At 38.9% G+C, this 22,833-nt stretch overlaps 1 protein-coding gene across 3 annotated transcripts in view; it reads left to right on the top strand.

The window, feature by feature from the left end:
• The window catches only part of CTNNA2 (catenin alpha 2), an 828,797-nt gene that overhangs the window by 658,743 nt on the left and 147,221 nt on the right, over positions 1-22,833 (top strand). For all 3 annotated transcript variants that reach the window (XM_050943344.1, XM_050943345.1, XM_050943346.1), the window contains one exon: positions 11,370-11,522. In XM_050943344.1, coding sequence (XP_050799301.1) covers positions 11,370-11,522 — 153 coding nt within the window. The remainder of the gene's footprint in view (positions 1-11,369; positions 11,523-22,833) is intronic.

Here is a 22,833-nt window from a genome sequence, read left to right as displayed (position 1 = left end):
ATTCTGCAGGTTATCCTTGGCCTTTCTTATTACATCGCTTGTCTTAGAACTCAGGAGACAGCATATCTTTTTATGCTCTTTATGTGGGGCAGTGCCTTTGAGAGGAAGTTGCATTACCATTGCTTATGAACTCTGGAAAAAAAAATCATGTTTTAAAGCACTTTGAAAGCCATTCAAAATTCATGTATACTAGAGTCTCCAGGAGTAAAAGCATGAGCATTAGGCCAAGCTGTTGGACAAAGGTAGGGTGACCAGATGTCCCAATTTTATAGGAACAGTCCCGATATTTGAGGCTTTTTCTTATATAGGCACCTATTATCCCTCACCCCCTTGCTATCTGGGCACCCTAGACAAAGGGGACACCTAACCCCGGAAAATGTATTCTGTTGCTTTATGGTATCTAAACCCATATAATGCAATTTATACCATGGATAGATGCTTACATAATATTCTTAGTCTATGGACTCAAATCTCTCTCTCTGGCTATATGGCTTCCTTCATGATAGTAGCTGAGAGCTTCACAGATATCACAATATGCAATTCAGGGGCCTTGTGTAGATTCATTAGATAGTTTATAAAATAATTCTGAAGGTTGCAAAGCTGTGTATATTTGCTAATATCCAGAAGAGCTTGCACCTTTGAATTAAGTCTTAGATGAGCATTTGCTGGCAACTTATTTTGCAGAGGCAAAGTTGATGCAAAGTCATGTTACAGTCAGCTTGTAGATGAATATATTAGCCATTTGACCCTCTCTTTCTAAGGTTGCATTGTATTACCAGAGATGAAGTTTCAGTTGTCCCCCCGAGAATTTGCAGTGTGATTGGTGACATTGCTTCATGCTGCTACACCAGAATGCTTCCTGACAAAATGTTAGCATTTCTGAAAGTGACTCCACCCTGAGTCAACTTGTGTATGACTTTGAACCTAAGGCCACTTGCAGTATCAGCCTTTCCTCATTAGAATCTCATCAGCTTTCTCCTTGAGGCTTAATACATCATTGCTTCAACTGCAGTTCCTCTACTGCTCTTGGTTGTGGAAATCAGGAAGTTATTTCTGTAAAATCACTTGGTAGCACAAAGGGATACTTGCTTTTGCCAGCAGTGCATGTTTATATCGTGTATAAAGTTTAGTACATATGCACTGTTGTTGTTTTTGTGTATACATGTAATTTTATTAAATCATTTGATATAAAGCCTGGTACAAAGGTATATTGGTCTTGGATAGAAATCTAGGTACGTTGCTGAATTACACAGAACAGGGAATAAGTGCACAATACAACGAAGTGCTGTGCCCTTTCACCTTCCGTTCAAGTCACTGCCAGCACTGAAGATACAGTGAACTAGAGGCACTCCGTAGGATTGGGCTCAGAAAAGTGTAGGTTTCTGGCAAGGTGTACATTTCTGGAACCACTTTTTGTCTTCTACTGTTTAATAGAACCATTAGTATATTTAGTCTATGAACAGTCCTTTAAATAAGTATCTAAATATCTGATGTCAAAATTAGAGGCAAGAGCTGGTTCCTAAACTTAATTTTAATTGTGGTTTGGACTTGAGCTTAAAAAGCTTATTTGAATTCCCATGTCTTTTTGTTGCCTATCTCAAAATGTATTTCTTCTAGTTATTTATCACTGTGACATTGAGTTTTTATGACACTCGAGAGTGCTTCAGAGGAAATGGAGAGTGTTTTAATACTGCTGATTTACTCTTTCAGGTCTGCAGTAATTTCCTTACTGCCTAATTATAAGGCTCAGTTTAATTTCCTCTACACATAATGTTTACTGATGCACATATGGTGCCATATTTCAGAAAACTATACCCATAACAGGTAATTGTAACACTTCCATCAAATGAAGAAAAATTTGATCTGGAACTTAAATACTCATACCAGATTATTTTTGCATGGCAAAGAGTGAAGGAGCCACAGTTAATCAAGACTTTTCAGTAGGATCATGACTGTTCTATAAACTCACAGCAATCATTGGCTTGAAACAGTAAATTTGTATTGTGTGATGCTGTGAACATATAGGCAGGTTTTTTCAGAGTGTTATGCAAAGAATGATAGTTTTTTATATTATTCCCCATACATTAAGTTCCATTAAAAGCTCACTGTTCACCAACCCAGCTACCTGTACTAAGTCCAGTAACCTCCTGTATTTAGACTAGAAGGAAGCATGCTTCTGCAGTTTCATGGAGCAGCAAATGTTGAATGTTTAATGCCATCCTTTTTAATGTGAGAAAAAATCAACATGTAGGGGAAAGTCAATAGATAATGTTACAGTTACATCACATAGACCAAGACAAGCAGACACAAGAGATACAGACACAATTGCTAGTACCTCATATATATCGCTTCAAGTTACTGCATCTGGTACACACAACAATATGCAAGACATCTTGGGAAGGACGAGACCCAGTCTAGGCTCCTTGCCTGATACTTTTGGCCAGGGGTTTTTAAGAAATCGAGAATTTCTGTGCTTTGTGTCCCAAATGCCAGTTAACAATCTCTAAGAGATTCCTGTGGGTTCCACTAATACTGCTCCCCTTGGTGGAAACTGCCTTTGAAAGAATTGGAATTGACCTTTATAGGACCCAAAGAGAGGAGTGCTTCTGGACATCAGCATATACTCGTCATCATGGACTATGCCACCAGATACCTGGAAGCCATATCGCTGTGGACTACAGCTGCTAAGACGACTCCACTTTGCCATTAAAACAGATTCCAAGAACAAGATGGCTTTTTTCTGCACTGCTAGGCCTATTTTAATTTAAGACCATGCCATTTGGAACACAGGGCAGTGGCCACTTTTCAATGTTGGATGGACCAATTACTCCAACAGCATAGTCCATATGCAGTAGCATACTTGGATGACATAGTTATCTGTATCAAGGATTGGGACTCTCATCCCTGAGAGAAGCTGGGTTAACAGCAAACCCTGCTAAATGCGCAATAGGAAAGGAAGAAGCTCATTACTTGGGACCCAGAGCTGGTGGAGGACAAATCCACCCATTGGTGGATAAAGTTCATGCCTCACAGGCATACAAGACACCGTGACCAAAAGGCGAGTGCATGCCTTCCTAGGCTAACCTGGGTATTAACACTGATTTATACCCTGTTTTGCCAGCCCCATTAACTGACCTAACTAGGGATGCCTCCCCAAGACAGGCGCTGTGAACACCCACCTGCAGAAGTGCCTTTCAAAAACTCAAGGCTATACTCTGTGGACATCCAGTGCTGTGTAGCCCTAACTTTGAAAAGGAGACCATACTGCAAACAGATGCATTGGTGGTAGGACTAGGGACAATCCTTTCTCAAGAGGTAAATGGAGAAGACCATCTGACAGTATATATCAGCTGAAAATGTCCTCTGCAAGAACCTATACTCAGTGATAGAAAGAATGCTTGGCTACCAAATGGGCAATAGAGAGCCTGTGGTACTATCTCCTAGGAAATGAGTTCACACTCGTTAAGGCTCATGCTCCATTGTGTTGGCTAAATGTTGTAAAATCAGAAGATAATGAGATGGTACCTGTCATTACAACCATATGCCTTTTGAATAGAGTACCAAACAGGAAGTTTGCATAGCAATACCATTTTTCAGTCCAGGGACCTGGCCTATGCCAGTCAAGGCTGGGCTTTGGCCTTGCAGGGGAGGATATTAACAGGGTCAGACAACCCCCAGACTGCACATAGACTGGGTTGGAGTAGGAGCAGAGTCTCTCTGCCTTACAAACAAGCAGCTTGACCATAACCCATGCAGATGCCACAGCTGCCGATCATTGAGGCAGGCACCCACAGCAGCAACCAATAGAGGAAACAGTCTGCTTTAAAGGGGAGAGTATAGAGAAGGAAAGGAAAGCAGAAAGGTCTGAGAAAAGAAAGGAGTGACAGCCTCACATCAGGCTGCCTTTGAGAAAACAGCTAGATGATGGAAGGAAACTTCAAGCCCCAAAAGTGAAGGGCTGACAGACATAATTGGAGATGAGGGTCTAAGCACTGACCTGACTGAGAGCAAACTAAGGAGGGTCAGTCAAAAGAAACTGAAACCTCTCAAGAAAACACACTACGAGATGGCGACATTGGAGCATACCTTAACAGAGAGTATTTCATGGACCGTGATCTATGTTCCTTTCCCTTTCATGAGCAAGTAACTTCCTCACGGCAATGTGCAGAAGTTGCTGACAGGAAAAGTGATAGAAAAGTACTTGTATTTTTAGCTTATGTTGATGTACTTTATCAGTGGGAAACAAGAAGGAGGCTTAGCTCCAGGTGACCAGTCAGCTGTCCACAAACCACACTGCAAGTGATCTGGTCAGTGGCCCAAAATTTTAGGAATCTCCGATCTAAAGCACTCCCTTAGGTTTGCATATACTTACTATGGGAAATACCACAGTGATCCAAATACTAAGAGTGTATAACCACAGACTGTTTAGCCACTGAAGACAATTAGCCAATTTTAATATTGGCCCCTAGTTTTCATATCCTTTGTGACTATTACAGTTATAAAATATATATAGCCCTGCAGTGCAGTATACTCGATCCATATATGTTGCATCATTTTGCCATTGGAATTACAGCATTTCATGACTTGTAGCTGTCAGTGAAATGGAATGATTACCCCATGAACTTCATATCCTCCATTACCGTTCTCTTTGACTCACCTTTCTCCTGCTCCAGTGACAGCTGCTCTGTCTGTGTCACTCAGGTTTGCATTTGCACCGTCATTTTTTGACACTTTATTGTCCTTGCACCTGCGTGCCTGCCCCCCACCCAAGCCTTTAGTAAAAATCCGATCACTTCTTCCTCTGTGGCATCTTTAAGTCCCTCCTTTCCACACTGTCTCTACTTCTAAAACCCTGGCTCATGCCTTAGTCATTTTTTGTTACCTTGACTGCCATAACTTGCTCCTTTCTGGCCTCCCATCTTTGTACGTCTCCCTCTCCGTAACACCCAAAGTGCAAACATTAAAAAATCATCCTTCATCACTTGGACCCTGTCACTCCTCTTCACAAAGTACCAAACTCTGTGACCTTCTTCAGCAATTTCAGTCTCCAAGTCTTTCGTTCAAAACATTGGTCAATTTTGCCACATTTTAGCTCTACTTTTTTTCCCCACCAGCTCCCCTGTACTTAGCCCAGGGCAGGATTTATACCTCATGCGCCCCTAGGTACAGCATCTTCAGCCCACCCCCCTTCCCGCCTACAGCTGACCCTTGGGTTGCATACAGTTTAGAGAGGTAAGGCACCCATAGAACATCGGTGCCCCTAGACACATGTCTGTTGTGCCTAATTGGAAATCTGGCCCTGTACTCAGCACACTGCCTATTCCCTTCTTCTTGCTGCCCTCTTTGTTCCCTTGTTATTGTCAGTTATTATTATTTGTATTGTGATAGTGCCTAGGGACTCTATACAGAGTTGGGGCCACAATGTTCTATCCACTCTATAGACCTATAATGGGAGTCTGTTTCTGCCCCGAAGAGCTTATAATACTTGCTCCTCTGCCTTTTTCATATTTTCAAAGGCACTTAAGAAACTTAGGTTTCTTGGTCCATAGGACTTAGGCCCCTAAGGCCCAGATCCTCAAAGGTATTTGGGTGCCTAACTCCCATTACAGTCAGTGAGAGTTAGGCACTTAAATATCTATGAGGATCTGGACCTTAAGTGCCTCAGGCACTTTTTAAAAATGAGACTTGGTCTCCAAAGTCAGGCGTTGCAATGCTGAGTGGAGCAATGCCTAAATACCTTTAAAGATCAGGGCCTTGTGCTCTTAAGTTACTTAAGATGTTTTTGGAATTTATACCCTTAGTAGTCTTACTGCTGGAGAAGACTTCCTTTTCCTGTCCTCCTTCAAATTGTTGTGGGGAAAAAAAATCACTATTTGCAGTTGCTTTCCATCAGTAATATCAGCCTCAGACTTTTCCCTTGTCATCACTAATCATTTTTAGGGAAGAGAAAAGTTCTCACACTCAAACACACAATTAAATGAATTATCAGATTTATTTGTAATAACATTCTTCTGGGAACTCTTTCCCTTGATGCTCAAATCCTCAAGTGCATCTCTTATGGTTGATCTTGGAAATCTGCAGTGAAAGTCTAAGAGCAGAGGCCAGGCTTTAAACGTTGAAACTTCATCCCACTTAAGCTACTGTGGGCACAAGATGAATGCTGGGTTCACAAAATAATTATTCTGAAGGTAGTGTAATTACCCAACATTTTGTCAGGAGCTATCGTGTGTGGGGTCAGGTGCTCTCAGGGTGTTTTGTTTGTAAGTTTTCTAATGCCCTCCTAATCTTCAGGGTAAAAAAAAAAATCTAAATGACAGCTATGCTGAGTCTTAATACATGGGTAGTGGATGAGAGTTCTGCAGGAACATATGAAAATCTGCATCACCACTCAAGTTACTGGAACGGTCACTAGAAAAGAAAGGAATCCTGCCATGGATCTATGCTGCAGGTCATCTTGGAGCTTCAGCAGGGGTGAAAGTAATATAAAATTCTTACCTGTACGGGGTCCCGAAGCGGGCCCCTGGAAGGGGTGGGGCCTCAGGTGGAAGTGGTGGGGCCTTGGGCAGAAGGGCTGGAGTTCAGTCTTCCCCAGCGAGCCCATTCGCGCTGCCTGGCCTGCGCCGCCTGGTTCTCTGGCAGTGATTTAAAAGGTGGGAAAAGAGACAGCGACATTAAAGTGGTGCCGCCACAAAGGACACTCTTTAAAATGCTGCCGTGGCAGCGCTTTAATGTTGCTGCGTACGGGCTGGTACCGGCTTCTTACCAGTATGCTGTACTGGCCTGACCCACTTTCACCGCTGAGCTTCAGAAAACTGAGCCAGCAAAAAAGATGAGAGAGCACTAGGGCAGACCTGCGGTTCACATTTCACACACTCCTCTTCTGTGACCATAGTTCAAAATTTCTAATGCAAATTATTAAATTCCTAATATGAAATATTACAGGAGCTTCTGATGGTCACTGTATTGTACCTGAAAATTCAGTTCCTCATAGCATTTCTGGAGACTTCATTCACTAGAAGTGCAGTTGAAATATTTGTTTCCGTCTGTGCCAATTAATCGATACCTGATTGCTGCTGCAGAACACTAACAAGCCATGTGGTTGGAGCTGGGTTCAGTATATATTTTGGAGTTAAATAGAAAGTGGTGAATGCAATGCTATTGGCTGTGTGATATACTTACGAACTGTTTTTACAGACAGCTTTATACTGCCAGTCTTTATAAAATTTAACAATCTGTGGCATTAGCTTCTAGAGTCAGGATTAAACATTTAATTCTCTATATGACTGTAAGCAGCACAGAGACATTTGGTTCTAAAATTGTTATACAGCAATGAAAAGCTTCATTCTGGAATGTGCAATTAGAGCTGTGAATCAACAATGATAAAGTAGACCTCACTAGTGCTTAGAATGAGAGAACCCTCAGCTATGAACAACAGTAACTTACCCTGTGCACCATAAACTGACTTCATTGATTGTATTAGGTGGGGAATAAAAGGTGCCTTGTGATAGACTGTTCATGATTTAAAAAGAATATTTGCATGCTTTGTTTACACGTCCCATCTCTGTGCTTGGCTGACACGTCAACTTTTTTGGATTTAATTTGATTAACTTTGCATCTAACATACTCAATTTAATAACAATGATTTTCATTTAGATGCCACCCTCTATTAGTAAGTAGATCTTTACCCTGTAATTAATAGACACCATGCTCATTTTGAAGCCACCCTTGATTTTAAACTACCAGGAGGGAGAATTTAATATAAGCCATAGCTTCTAAATGGCAATATATAGTACAGTGTTTGCATCTGCATCAGGAAAGCTCTTAAGGAATTGTAGAAGCAAGTAGCTCATCTGTAGATGATCACAAGATCAGATGAGCTGTCTATCTTTTGTAGTAATTTCCTATAGATTAATCTCTCCTATTCTATCACTTTTTATATGTCCATTTAAATACAAGTCTTTTGCATTTCCCTTTGAAAGAATGGCATCCAGTTAAAACTTTAAATGCTCTTTATTCATGAACCATCACTTTGGCTGGACTTTCCTGCAGGACCTAGAGGAAGATACAAGATTAGCTTTTCCAGCAGTGGTTTACATTGATAAATAGCCCTATTTGGATACAATAGACTGGTAGTGCTAATACCTGTAAATGTCTTGTCTTGTACCATTAATATTACCTTGTCATGCACCTGTTTAAGCTGTTGGAAGAATGCTTTATGTTCATACTCTGTCACATTTAACAAATGATTTTGTCGAGTCATTCCTTATAGCCTGTGCTGATGGATAGTTAAACTTGTGGTTTCTTGCATATAAAAAAACTGTTATCTGTACCTTTGAACTTCCATGCAAGGGCATCCAAAAATTCAGATAATCAATTTGTATAGAAACTACAATGACTCTCTACATAAGGGTTCAGAAATATGTTACTGACATCTATGAATAATAGTACATAAACTAAACGAGGATTCACTAAATTAATATTTATCAAATCAGCCACGATGCAGAATGCTAACACAGTTCAGTTTTTGTGACTGTGAACTCAGGACCCTAGTGTCCAGCTCTAATCATAAATTAGATGTTCATTACTCTATAAATACTGTATAAATAAATTCTGTATTTACAGCAGTAAGGTCCAAATTGCAGTTATCTGATGATCTCCTTTTTCATTGATATCTAATGTGTGTTTTAAGAGTAGAGATACTTGATACTTACCAATGAAAATCAATGGTGTATTTTTAGATATTCTTACAGATTTAATGTTATATGGTAGGAGAGCATCATGACATAGTCAGAAATATAATACTGCATTGGCCAGAATAAAAGTGGTATTGTTTGTATCTTAGATTCCAAGGCCAAAAGGGACCATTGTGATCATGTAATCTGAAATCCTGTATAACACAGGCCAGGGAACTCCCCCAAATAACTCCTAAAGCAGATCTCTTAAAGGAAAAAAAAATCAATTTTGAATTTAAAATGATCAGTGATGGAGAATCTGTCATAACCCTTGATAAATTGTTCCAATGGTTAATTACTCGCACCTTATTTCTAGCTGAATTTATTGACCTTCAGTTTCCAGCCATTGAATCATGTTATACCTTTCCTGGCTAGACTGAAAGGCCCATTATTAAGTATTTGTTCCCCATATACCTATTTATAGATTATAATCAAGTCACCCTAATCTTCTCTGTGTTTGACTCAAAGAGCTTATCTTAATTTAACATTATAAGGCAATGAATACCCGCATTTAAATCAATGAGAGTTAGGCAACTAGGTGCTTTTGGAAATCCCACTAGGCCCCTATCTGCTTCTTTAAGCACTTAAATACCTTTTAAAAAAAATCTAACAGTGATTGAAGACTTGTCAGCCTCATAATGCACCTTAGGTTTTGTGATACTATGGAATATCAGCTGCCCTTTCATGTGTTATTTTATATTAAATTTTCAATGTTTTAATATTCTATTACGTATGCATTTATTTTATTTTTATTATTTACTACTGTAGTACATAGGAGCCCCAATCAGGAACCAGAACCCCACTGTGCTAGGCACTGTGCAAGTCTGTCTCTGCCCCAAAGAACTTACAGTATAAATATAAGACAACAGATGGGTACAGACAGACAGGGGAGAACAAGGAAATATGAGACAGTATTGGTCCACATCATAGGCAGTGGTCATAGCTGTCAAGTTTTTATTTTGTTTCTAACAGGGGTCGGCAACCTTTCAGAAATGGTGTGCCGAGTCTTTATTTATTCTCTCTAATTTAAGGTTTTGCGTGTCAGTAATACATTTTAACATTTTTAGAAGGTCTCTTTCTATAAGTCTATAATATATAACTAAACTATTGTTATATGTAAAGTAAATAAGGTTTTCAAAATGTTTAAAAAGCTTCATTTAAAATTAAATTAAAATACAGAGCCCCCTAGACCAGTGGCCAGGACCCAGGCAGTGAGAGTGCGGTGAGAGTGCGGCTGAAAATCAGCTTGCCACAGGTTACCTACCCCTGGTTTATAATTATGTTGAAGCACTTTAATCAACTTAGCAGGACAATATAATATATTATTTTTATTCATCTATTACTAATCATAGTTGTGTTATTTTAATTGTCATCATTTTAGCAAAGGAAATATTACATTGCCTTTCAAACCATTCGGCTTTGTTAATGGCGCTTGCGTTTTCCATACTAGGTAATGGATGGAGTGGTCACCAGCAATATTTTGGTTTATCTTTCCCGTTTGAAGAAAAACCACACACAGTCAATGCAGCTGAAGTCCACGGGGGTCTTGAATCCTCTTTTTATTGCAGCTACCAATATAGTAATTATCTGTGCAATTTTGAGCATTGATAGGACCTCAGCTAGTTAAAGCTTTCTAGTGTGGATTACAAAATTGAATGATTACCTTAGTTGACCTTCAGTCTAGCTACAAGATGTATGACTTAATGAGACTAATGTCTGGTTGGACCTCCAGGCTAGATGGCTCCCAGCCTGGTGGCTTTGAGTTTGCAATTTTTCATTTTTGATAACAATTATACCCAAAAGCTTAAGGAAATATGCTAAAATATGCCTTCTATCCAAACTGTCATAGAGCAGTGACATCTCCATGAAAAATTATTTAAGATTTCAATCACATTTTTGTGCATTTTACAGATACTAGGGAAGTCTGACATTGATTAGTACTTTGCAGAATGGCAGAGGGCAAGTTTGTGCCATCACTCTTAAAGTAGTGAGCTATTTTTTTTTTCAAACTTCTGGGTATCTTTTTTTACAGGAAGAACAGGTGTTTAATCTTTAATGGCTTGTGTTTTTTCATTAAGAATACATTTTCTATACACTTGTTAATCCTGCCTATGAAATGCATGGAAAAGTTTTCAGATTGTTCATACTAGAGATTTACTAATGAAAATGAGACACTATGCATGTGGTAAGTATAATACTGAGTACAGATTTTACATGAGGTCTGGAAACACACTGGCCAATATTTTAAAAATGATTGCCTAAAGTTAGGCTCCTAAATCTACGTTTTAGGCTTCTAAATGACCTGACCTCACATTTAAAAGTGTCAGGCACCTACCAGCTGCTATAGACTTGCAATCGCCTATGTGTGTAATGCTTGTTCAGCTGTGTAGTCCCATGAAAGTCATTTGAATTGCAAAGATTGCAGGACCAAGTCTTTAGTTATGGACATTTAAGTGCTACCAAAAATTCCTGCAAATCAAAAAAAAAATGCTACAAATCCATAAATATTATAAAAAAAAAGTTGTACAACACTGAGATATGACAAATGTACTCAGCTATAACTCACTGATCAAATATGCTGGAAATGTGTATTGATAACTCTTCAGTTACTTACTGCTCCACTTTCTTTTAACATAGCTACGGAAGGCAGTGATGGATCATATATCTGACTCATTCTTGGAGACCAATGTTCCATTACTTGTTCTTATTGAGGCTGCAAAGAGTGGTAACGAGAAAGAAGTGAAGGAGTACGCTCAAGTTTTCCGTGAACATGCCAACAAGTTAGTTGAGGTAAGTGATGTTGTTGGCAGCATTAGAGTGCATTGTCTTGTGAGGGTCAAGGAAAATGATAAATTAGCTGAAATGTTGCAGGCTTTTCCTGTAGGATTTAATCAATTTGAGGTTTACTTGTGATGATTATTTAGAAATCTACTGATTTGTAAAAATGACAGGCAGGGACAGCCCTGTGCTTTACTGTAAGATTAAACCAGCTGAACATGTGTTATGAAGAATTTCCTGTGTCTTGTCAATAGTAACTTGAGTAACAGCAAGCAGATTTCAGTTAAATTTCACCAGCAGTGCAGTATAGTAGGCTGTCTTTTATACCAGGCAGGAAGCCAAATAGATGCTTCAGTGTGTTGTATCTGACTCTGATTGCTTAGAGAGCACTCTAGATTATTGTTAGACTGTCTAGCTAAAATAGTGAAATGGGTAATATTCTAAAACTGTCCATCTCCCCCACCCTGTGTGTGTGTATGATATATTATATAGTGTGTCTGAAAATATATTGTTTTGTATTAGTACACACACACACACACACACACACACACACACACACACACACACACACACTGGGTTTCTGTATGTTACTCTTCTCTCTATATAGACACTTTTCAATGTTAGCAAACTAACTGGTTTCAACGATAGTACTGCAATGATTTTGTTCCTGAAACTGCCTCTTTCACTTATAATTCAAACAAAACATAATGGTCAGGGACATGGATGCCTATTGAACAACTTTTAACTAGTCAAACATGTTTGTTTAGCCAAGTTTGCTCTCCATGACAGATTAAGAACTATTACAAAATTTCATTTCTTGAAAATACAGACACTGTTTAGTGGTTTTAGTGTTTGATATTATATGGGATTATTAACTCCTCTTTACTAGCCCTGTTTTGAAGACTATACAGCTGATAGTAACATCTTTTATAACAATTCATGGTACATACATTTTAATTAAAATTAATTCTTGGATAGTGCAGGAATATTGGATTATAATTCTGAAAGATTTTGTTTCTTAAAAACTGCAGGGACAGATTCTGATCTCACTTACATTGGTTGGTTTAAATCTAAAGTTACACATCTAACGGAGATCAGGAACTGATACTTATTGTTTAAAAACTTGGGGCTTGATTCTAGACAGTGCTGGGTGCCTACTACAATGTGCTGAGTACCAGCATCTGCAATGGGAGAAGAGGGAACTCAGCACCTTGCAGGGTTGGGTGCTTCGCATTAAGATAAACATGTATATTATTGCTATCTGGAGACTGGTGCGGTAACAGTGAAAAAGAAAATAGCCTCTAAGTCCTTTCATGTTAATTCTACAAACACTACAACTGTGTTATGATTCTGAATCTATGATTATATTACATGGTTCGTTTTTGTACAATGCTGCTTTTTTGAACCTGGCTTACTATGTGTTGTATTGCTCTCTTAATGACAATGGGATGAAATACCATAGTAAGTAGCAAACTGAACAGTAGCCTTTAATGTTTTAGTATTATAGCAGCCTCAATCACAATTCCGTACACATGGGTCTAACTACATTGTTAAAGTGTGACCGACAGACCCCAGTTGTTGAGAAGTGGGATAGAACCTGGGACCTCTGGAGCTTAATGCATGAGCCTCTACCTATATCTATCTATCTATATCTCTCTCTATATCCACCTGTCTGTTTTAAAGTTTCATGCCTTTGTAACCCACATACCTCCTGGGTGTGCTGTTCTGTCCCATCTAGTAGCAGTGAGGGGGGAGACGAGAGAGAGAGAGAGAGAGAGGGACAGAACACCACACCCAGGAGATCTGTGGGTTACAAAAGCATGAAATTTTAAAACAGACAGCTGGATTTTTAAGAGATGGAAACTGAAAGTGAAAAAAAATAGCAGTTAAAGGCCAATGTTTTCAAAAAGAAGCTGCTCAAGTTGGGTGCCAAAATATGGGTTTGGGAGCCTAATGTGTCCCTTAAATTTTGGAGCTAACTTTAGACATGCATTTTTCAAAAGAAATCTGAGCCTGTATTTTAGTGTACTCTTCTACGCTCCTGTAACTCAGAAAAGGATTTCTTCATGCCCGCACTACCCATTTTTCCAGACTATTGGGGCAGATCAATAGAGCTGTGACACCTTTTTTTTACACCAGATGAGGATCTGCTCCTTAGCTTTTAGACAGTGCTTGAGTCTGAAATTTCCACCTGATTTTCTGCACTGCAGAGTAAAAAAAATCAACAACAAACAAGTTCATGCTAACGATACTTCCTTCTTGAAGGGTAAGTAGAATTCTGAACTTCAGGTGTTTAGGGTCGTAGGAAAATATGCTCCAAGAGAACATGTCAATTTAAACTCATGGTTTACTGCCCATATACAGTAGTATATTCAGCTAAAATGTTCTCATCATTTTTATTTAGAGACGCATAAGGCATGTCATAGCAGCCAAGCTTCTGTGGTTGCTTGTGTCACTTATTTTGCAAATAAAAATTAGATTACAGTGCTTCCCATCACAAAATGTGATTTAAAGATGCTATTTTCTTGATTAAGGAGCTAAAGATTCTCTCACGGGCAGAGAGCCAATGGCACCATTGGTGTAGGCAGGCACAGCTCCAGTGAAGTCACTGGAGTTGTGCCTACTTATGTTAGAGAGGAATTTGGCACCAGAAATCCAAACACAGTAGCATCACTACAGTCTCAGCCTGTGACTCTGGAGCCTGATTCTTCATTCCTTGCACATCCTACTGAATTTAATGGGTATATTAGGTACATGCAGAATGCAGGATCAGAACAATATGTACTTGTGTAAGTGTGACATTTTTGTAGACATTTGGCCAGCCAAAGGGGAAGGATAATTTGCTTTATGTGTATTCCAGTATTTTTCTAACATATATATTGCAAGAACTGGACTTCTATAAATTACCTTTCTTCAAAGATCTTCTGCAACATACACTATAAAATCCTGCATTAAGGCCTGTGTTGACTATTTCTGTCCCCCTGCCCCTTTTATGGATGGAGCAGGGTGAACACTTTGCCACATTCAGGAATAATAACCTCCAAATGGCTTCCCACTATCTTCTTTACCTGGATTATGAGTGATCATCTTACTAACTATAAATAACTTTACCTAATGAGAAATTAATATTTTGCTGAAATGTGAGAGTACCAAAATCTAACATTAAATAACACTAATCAAGGGGAAATACTTGCCAAATGTCCAAAATATATGCCCTACTTCAACACTTGTACACTTTTCTAAACTGTTTTACAGAATATATTTTCATTTCATGGGAGTTAGGTGCCAACCTGTATAGATACTTCTGAAAAACCCACCAGGCACTTACTTACATCTTTAGATATCTAAATACCTTTGAAACATTGGCCCTTGGAAGATCCCATTTTCAGAAGTGACTTGGACACTTAGCAACCTAAGTCTTATGAAAAGTCACTAGGGTGTAGACTCCTAAGTGCCTAAAGCCTTGTCTACACAGTGCAGCAATGTGCACCAGAGGAAGGTGAATTCTAAAGCACACCAGTGTGTTTCACACTAACTGGCCCGTGTGGACCGTGCTAGTGTTCCCTTGTCTGCATGGGGCAGTTAGTGTGCAACACAGTGGGTTTTAGAATTCCCCCTCTCCTGGTGCACATTGCTGCACTGTGTAGACAAGCCCTTGGTTATTTTTTTAAATGGAACTTCAGCTCATAAGTCACTTTGGTGCTTTTGAACTTTTTTTCTCTCATGATTGAAAGCGACTAAACTCCTGAGTTCTATTCTCAGGTCAAAGTCTGACTTTGGAAAAGTCATTTAACCTCTGTGTTTAGGTCTCCTCATTTGTAGCGTAAGGATAATGATAAATAATAATACCTGCCCTCAAAAAGGCCTTTAGATGATTAATTAGTTAATATTTATTCATTGTTGAGTTAGATGCAAAGCATTATATTAATGCTAATTAATTGATGTTTTATTTTTCTCTGAGTACTAGTCTTTCTGGTTATCTGTTAGGTCTCTGAAGTTTCAGTCATACAATGATATTTTTCATAATGCTTTTCACAGTAACTTTTCCAAAACAGGTAGATTTCCTGGACAATCAGAACCAATAGCCAATTCATTCTCAAGAACAGAATTATCTGCAATGTGACAGGTTCACTAATACCTATGAAAATGCAAGGTATAGGGCCACAGTCTCCTTTTAGTTGCACAGACGTAAAGCAGTAGACTTATTCTAGGTTTATATCTTCGTAATAAGAATCAGAATCTGTCCCCCAGTGCATATGTTAATGACAGAAGTGAAGGAATGTAACACAATGTACATTCAGCAACTACTTTTCCAACTTAAATAATTGGAAGGTTTTATGTTACAACTAGTAAATAGCATAATTCTTTATTTCTGAACGGTATTTTTGAAAGTGAGTGTAATGCTCATGAAATGTGCAGCCCACACGTCTCTCAACCAGGACTTGGAAATACTATGAATAGAGACGGGAAAGGACAGGTCATTCTCTACTCATATTCAGTCTGGCCTCCCTGCCAGTCAATAAGATGTCAATTAGTGACAACTATTGGGTTTATGATGTGGTCACATGTTCACTTTGAACTACGGAGAAGTCACCAATTTCATGTGATGTGGAACAGGCACTGAACAATAATATCTTACAGGCGCTACCCGTGCTGGATTTGAACCATAAACCTAGAGGTGAAAAGACTGTTCTATAAGCCATTACAATTTTTCTTAGCTCCCAATAGAAGTAGCAAAAGAAAAACAGATACCCAATGAAATTAATAGGCAGCAGGTTCAAGACAAATATAAGGAAGTACTTCTTCACAGAGTGCATAGTCTATCTGTGGAACTCATTGCCTGGGGATATTGTGAAGGTCACAAATAATAACTAGGTTCAGAAAATAATTAGATAAGTTCATGGAGGATAGATCCATCAATGGCTATTAGCCAAGATGGTCAGGGATGCAATCCCATGCTCTGGATGTCCCTAAGGCTCTGATTGCCAGATGCTGGGACTTGATGAAAGGGGTGAACCACTTGAGAATTGTCCCATTCTGTTTGTTCCCTTTGGAGCATCTAGCATTTTCCACCATTGGAGGACAGGATACTGGCCTGGATGGACCATTGTTCTGACCCACTATGGCAATTCTTATATTATTACCTAAATAGTAAACTCCATTTTAAAACAACGTCAACAACAAAACGGAGTATATAAACAGATCTTTTGGAGAGTGTGTGTGTGGGGGGTGTATGGGGCAAAAGGCTGCTGCGCTAGAAAACAACAGCTGAGCTCATTGCGACACTGGAGTATAAGAGAGAATTGCAACTGGATTTATAATGTGCACAAAGTACTAAAGTTGGAACCTGATGTTCAGAGAGTCATGTTATAAACTTCTGAAGAATGGGAAATGGCATATTTGAAATGGCAGCTGACCCATAATCAAAATTTACAAACTCATCACTACATTGCACTGTGGTAGTTTGTCCATAGCTATTGTCATTTAGAGAGGATAAATAAATGAATAGATTGAGTGCAACAATCTTGTCATTGATCTGATGGAGGACACGGCGAGTTTTTGTGAAAAAGAAATAAAGTTTCATACGATGTAATTCTCAGTGTTTTTAATGGAAAGAAGGTCTCTGTACGTTTATTTTAGCATCTTGATGAGGAACATTGCTCCAGTGAGTATGAGCTGGAACATTTTTCAATGGAAAAATCAAAGATGTTGCCAAAAAAATCAAGAAAGGTGATGATGCGCTATATCTGAATAGTGTCAGGTTTTTTTTACCTAATGATTTCCACTGAGGACACAATATAAAATATTAGATGGGGGTTATAATAGATGTGAAAACTGTCTCCTGCATCAGTAGAAGGAATGCATAGTAAACTCACATCTGTGACCTATTCATTGCAAATGGAATTGAGTCCTTAGATGTTGGGGGTCAAAAGTTCCTGCTGGTACCGTGAGCCTCAAGAAATTCTGAGCCTGAAGGGTTAAATTAACTTAAACTTTCCATTCAAAGACCAGTGAGCCAAAATCAGCTACATAATTCTGTCTTGAAATTTTCTTTCTATAATTGTTAATCTTACCATGTGTAGCACTTTTATTTTTAGCTGTTTTAAATTTGGTGCTGCATCGCTTCCCACTAAAACACAGACCTTCCAAAAGACAGTGTGTCCTACACACTTTGCATGAATATGAATTAATTTAAAGAAGGATTTTATGAAGCCCTACATGAATCCTATCCTCCCATATAATCTTAAAGGCCAGGGATGTCCAAAATAATCAAAGTCATCTTGTTGGGAGCTGATCATATTAGTCTGTGGTTTATGGTGATTAAAATTTGATATAGTGCAGGCAAATCTATAGAATCACATGGTTGGACAGTAATTTTCAGCAGATGGGACCAAAGAACAGCATTTCTATTTCTGTTTTATAGTCTCTTTGTCTGTTAGGCTTACAGGAGCCTCAATTAACTCCTGACCATCAAGTTGTCATTCTGAAAAGTTTTTTCCTCCACAATGTCATGGAAGTGTAAGTGTCTTACTTAACCTTTTTCTCCTTGTGAAGATACTATGAGCACTGCCCTTCATTTCCTATGAGATATCTCATTTGTTGCTGCACAATTCAGATTGATCATATGGTATTGCATGATACATGGAAACATCTGCAAACTGGAAAGAGGGAGAAAAAGCATTGCTAGTATTCTAGGAACAAATTAGGCAGTCACATCTGTTCAAAAACTCTTTGCTTTGGAAAAAGAGAGGACAATTTTACCATGCTAGCTGAATACCAGCGATCTCTTAAGTCAATGGCATTATTGGTCTTGATTTACACTAGCATAACTGAACCAGAATCTAGTCCTACATTGTTTGTGTTATGTAAACCTCTCTCTCAAATATACTTTAGAAATTCTGAATGAATGAAAGGATGGACTGGAACTTCTAGGAGTTGACATACATCATTAGAAAGATATCTTCCATTGACATATAAAATGGTGTTGTAGACAGGTCATTAGATATTAGAGAGACAAGATGAGTGAGATAATATCCTTTATTGGACCAACTTCTGTTGGTGAGAGAGACCAGCTTTCAAGCTTACAGAGAGCTCTTCCCCAGACCCAAAGAAGAGCTCTGGATAGCTCAAAAGCTTGTCTTTTTCACTAATCTTTTAGTCCAGTAAAAGATATTACCTCACCCAGCGTGTCACATTAGAAAGATCATTTACTCTATATATGCAGTCAGCTTTTGGGCTTGAATCATGGAGCAAGGTGTTCAGCTGGTCTAGAATAGCAAAAATCCTCTGAAATCAATGCAGTGATGCTGATTTACGGCAGCAGAGAATCTGGCCCCTTAACTGGGTGTTACAAACTACTAGTAAGCTCTATGAAAGGAAGATACAAATATATGCATTTTTGTGCTTTGATTGGAACTTTATGAATTCACAAGGATCACATTGGGCACACACTTAAAACAGTGTAAATCCAGAGTAACAAGTTTATTTCTGAAACGTTAATTACTGAACAAGGAATATTCCCACGTAACATACCTTACAAAACCTGACTGTCCATGAAATGTTCTGTTCTCTTCATATTGTGCCCGTGTTGTCTGAGTACCTCGGACTCCCTCTACCCCCACCACCATCACCCTGAAGTAATGAAGAGAAAGTGTCAATATTCTTTCAGAGCTTTTGTATCTCAGCTACCTTCATGAAAAATAAATACTTCTCTGAGTTTTCCTCCCTACATACTGATGTGACTTGTTTTTTGCATTTCTGTTTCCCCTGACATTTTGAACTAGAATAGATAAGGGCTTATACACTAAGGTTATTAATAATTGAGTCTCATAAATCAGCGTTTGGAAGGTCATAGTGTGGTTTAATTCGAGACCTTCAAATCAAGAGATTATTTTTTAAAACTAAAGCTTTATGTCCAGTGTTTCCTCTTCAACTGATTCTTCTTAGTTCAGCTTTCCTCCTTGTGTTCGCAGCAGATGCTTTCAATCCTTATTAAACATCAGCAAAAATAATATATAGAAATGTGTTAAACTTCAGCGAGGGTAATTTGTTGTAATTATCTGCACAGAAAGTATGAAAAGATCTAAGAGTCTGCAGAGTTATTTCTCCTGACTCACCACTGTAGCCAGGCTAAGTAAGTCTATCATCTCCATCTCGGGAGTATACAAGACTTTGATTGTTCTGAAGCTGAGGGATCTAGGGGCATAGATAGAGGGCCTTTCAGGGAAAAAGACATTCCACTAGTGGCATATGAACCCAGAACCCTCTGAGCTGGTTCTTTTAACTCTCACTGTTAAAATAAGGCATAATTTCCTAACAGTAAGAATAATTAACCATTGGGGGCCACTTCTGAAGGGTTATAGTGAATTCTTCGTCACTGACCTTTTTGGACGTTTTTCTAAAATATATTTTCTTGGAAATATTTTGGGGAAGTTTTATGGCCTGTGGTATACAAGAGGTCAGATGATGATCACAATGGTCTCTTCTGGCCTTGGAATGTGTGAAAAAGCTATGAGACTTTATATTCAGCTCCTGCTCTTCACATGGGACTGGTAGCCCATTGCTAGTTTTTAAATCTCTGGTGATCCCCAGAAATTTCCCCTTCAACTTTTGTGGCCAACCTCATTGAAAACCAAATTGCTGCAGGGGAGCAAAAGAAGAGATAGGGGAAGCAATTGCCATTTTGTGACCTCTTCAGCTTCTTAACATGCTGGGGGAAGATACCTTATCAATAGAAGTCATAAAATAATAAATGTTTGAGTGTTAGAGACCAGATTCATGTGAGAGTCCATTGACTTCTGCCAGCATAGATCCTGGCAGAGACCCTGGGGTCTGGAAAGTGCCAAGGGCAGGTTATGGTTTCAGAAAGTGAATGCACTCTTCTCTCTGTGGGGAGCCAGCACTGAAGTAAAAGTGTGGAGCCGTGGCCCGAGGGGCGTGGGAGTTAGGGGGTTGGAGAGCATGGCCAGGACAGTTCTTAGATATACTGTGTTCCCCCATTCCATAGCATTCTTCACTGGCAAGGCTTCTGTGAAGCTCTGTCATTCAGGATGGCTCAAAGAGTTGGAATTTATATCTCCCTGTACTTACTCGGTAAATATATCACTATGAATTTTTTGCTTTGCATCCAAAATACTATCCTAAAAATAAACAAACCACTAACTCATGGGCACTTGAACATATGTGAAACTATCCGAATTTTCTTATGCTACTGTTTTCCTCTTCCTCCTTTTCCTTTATTTGCAGTGTGATAAGATTCACCAATCTTCCAAATGTGAAGATTCTCCAAATGTCTTCCAGAAAAATCTGGTGTGATACAGGATAATTGTACATCTCATAGACGGCTGTGAGAACAAGTAATACAAGCAATTATTTGGGACCCCATGTAAATTTGGAAACTGAGAGTGGGACCAGAAGGGAACTGGTCATCAGTAATAGCCCCTCCAAATGGAAGCAAGAGTGGAAAAGGTGTGAGATTCCTGCAAAATTTCCTCCACCAATAAGCATGAGTCTCACTAGGGCCTCACAAATTGTAAAGCCAATGCTAGCCCCTCCTGTCACCATATACCTTTAAGTGACTAAACTGGTTTGTTATGTGCTATTTATGATTTTTCTTTTTTTTTTTAAGTTCATATATTTATTTCTTCAGTTTTTTCTACAAATAAAATATAATTTAATCAACTCTTTCCCCATAGCATAATCACCTAGAATAGTCTCTTTCATTCTATGAATATTACACTATATCAGTAAGAGCAATTTTCATCAGATTGTTCTATTTTCTTTTGCACTCCTCACAGAAGATGTTTTCCTCAGTAAGCTCCCAATATTTTAGTAAGCTCTATTTTTTTTCAAGATAATTAGTTTTTAACCATGTCTGCCATTTACTATATAAGAAAGGTGTTGAAAGTCCTATTACTTCCTTTTTAATCAATGAGTAAACTTGTGCTTTAACTTGGTAATGCATAACCCCTGCTTGGCTAAAGAGAAGTATATTTCAGTTGTATAACACCTCTGATTCATATTGTTCAGGCAGTGCATGAGACTGAGGCCCACTGAAGTGGTTGGCTAGAAAGTAGGCATTCCATTTTGTGAAAAATGTCAAGGTTTCTGCATTTGTTTTGTTCTGCCTCAGAATGCCAATGAGCCTCTTTTGAAAAATTTCTGATTAAAAACAGGAATACGATCCTTGGTCTGCCACATCCTAGGTGAATGCTTTAGCCAAAGGGCTGTAGAGTCACTCTTCCTGTCATTCCATCCTGACCTGAGAAACCTTCCCAATGTGATGTTTAGATTTCTGTCAAAAGTTTCATTTCAACAAATCAGCATCTTTTGCTGAGAAAACATTTTGTCGAAACAATCCCAGGCAGGTCCAGTTGTGCAATCCTTTTACTTGCTAACTAGCTGGTACACTCGTATAATATAGCACAGTGGGTCTCAAGCTTTTTTACTGGTGACCCCTTTCGCATCGCAAGCCTCTGAGTGTGACCCTTCTAATAAGTTAAACACACTGTTTAATGTATTTAACACCATTATAAATGCTGGAGGCAAGCGGGGTTTGAGGTGGAGGTTGACAGCTCGCGACTCCCCATGTAATAATCTTGCAACCCCCTGAGTGGTCTCGACCCCCAGTTTGAGAACCCCAATATAGCAGTTTGGGTCATTTAGACCTTAGGAACACAATCAGGAGCTCATAGGACCATTTAAAATATTTGATTTTTATGTATCAGTGAATTAATGACAGTTCTGTCTAAATCAGAGAGAGAATTTGTAACCTCATTACACTGAAATTCCATACAATAGGCTAGCTGGCAGGCACCTACCTAACTCTTAAGATTTCTACAGGAGAAAGCACTACAGAGAGGCTGAATGTTTATGCGCCTTCCTATGGATGAGGATCATCTGAAGCCTAGATGCCATTTCTCTTAGAACTAGGCTCCTGTAATCTTGTCAGTCTTTTATTAACTGTCATGCCAGATCTTACAGGAGAGAGGAACATTGTGAATAGAAACTCTTAAAGCTGAGTCTTCCCTAATTACCCTTTAATAGGCTAGAGAAGAAGGAAAACTCATCAGGAGCTACTCTTAAGCTGTCAACATGTGTGTGAGTGAAAAAGAGAGAGAGAGAGACGCTTGTGTGATGACATGGTGAAAAATTCCCAACTCCTCGCCTGCCCTGGTAGGCAGAAATCAGTACTGTCAACCCTATCATTATTGTGCTTCCTTTTTGCCATGTAGGAAGAATGAAAGTCTCTTCACCATTCAGCCAAATGATTACATTTACCAGATGTACAGTTACTGCAAGCACTCTGTGTTGACCATATTAC

Source organism: Gopherus flavomarginatus, chromosome 3, assembly GCF_025201925.1.
Source record: "Gopherus flavomarginatus isolate rGopFla2 chromosome 3, rGopFla2.mat.asm, whole genome shotgun sequence".
NCBI lineage: Eukaryota > Metazoa > Chordata > Testudines > Testudinidae > Gopherus > Gopherus flavomarginatus.
The sequence above is the reverse complement of the archived record's forward strand: the minus strand, read 5'-3'. Positions and strand labels throughout refer to the sequence as shown.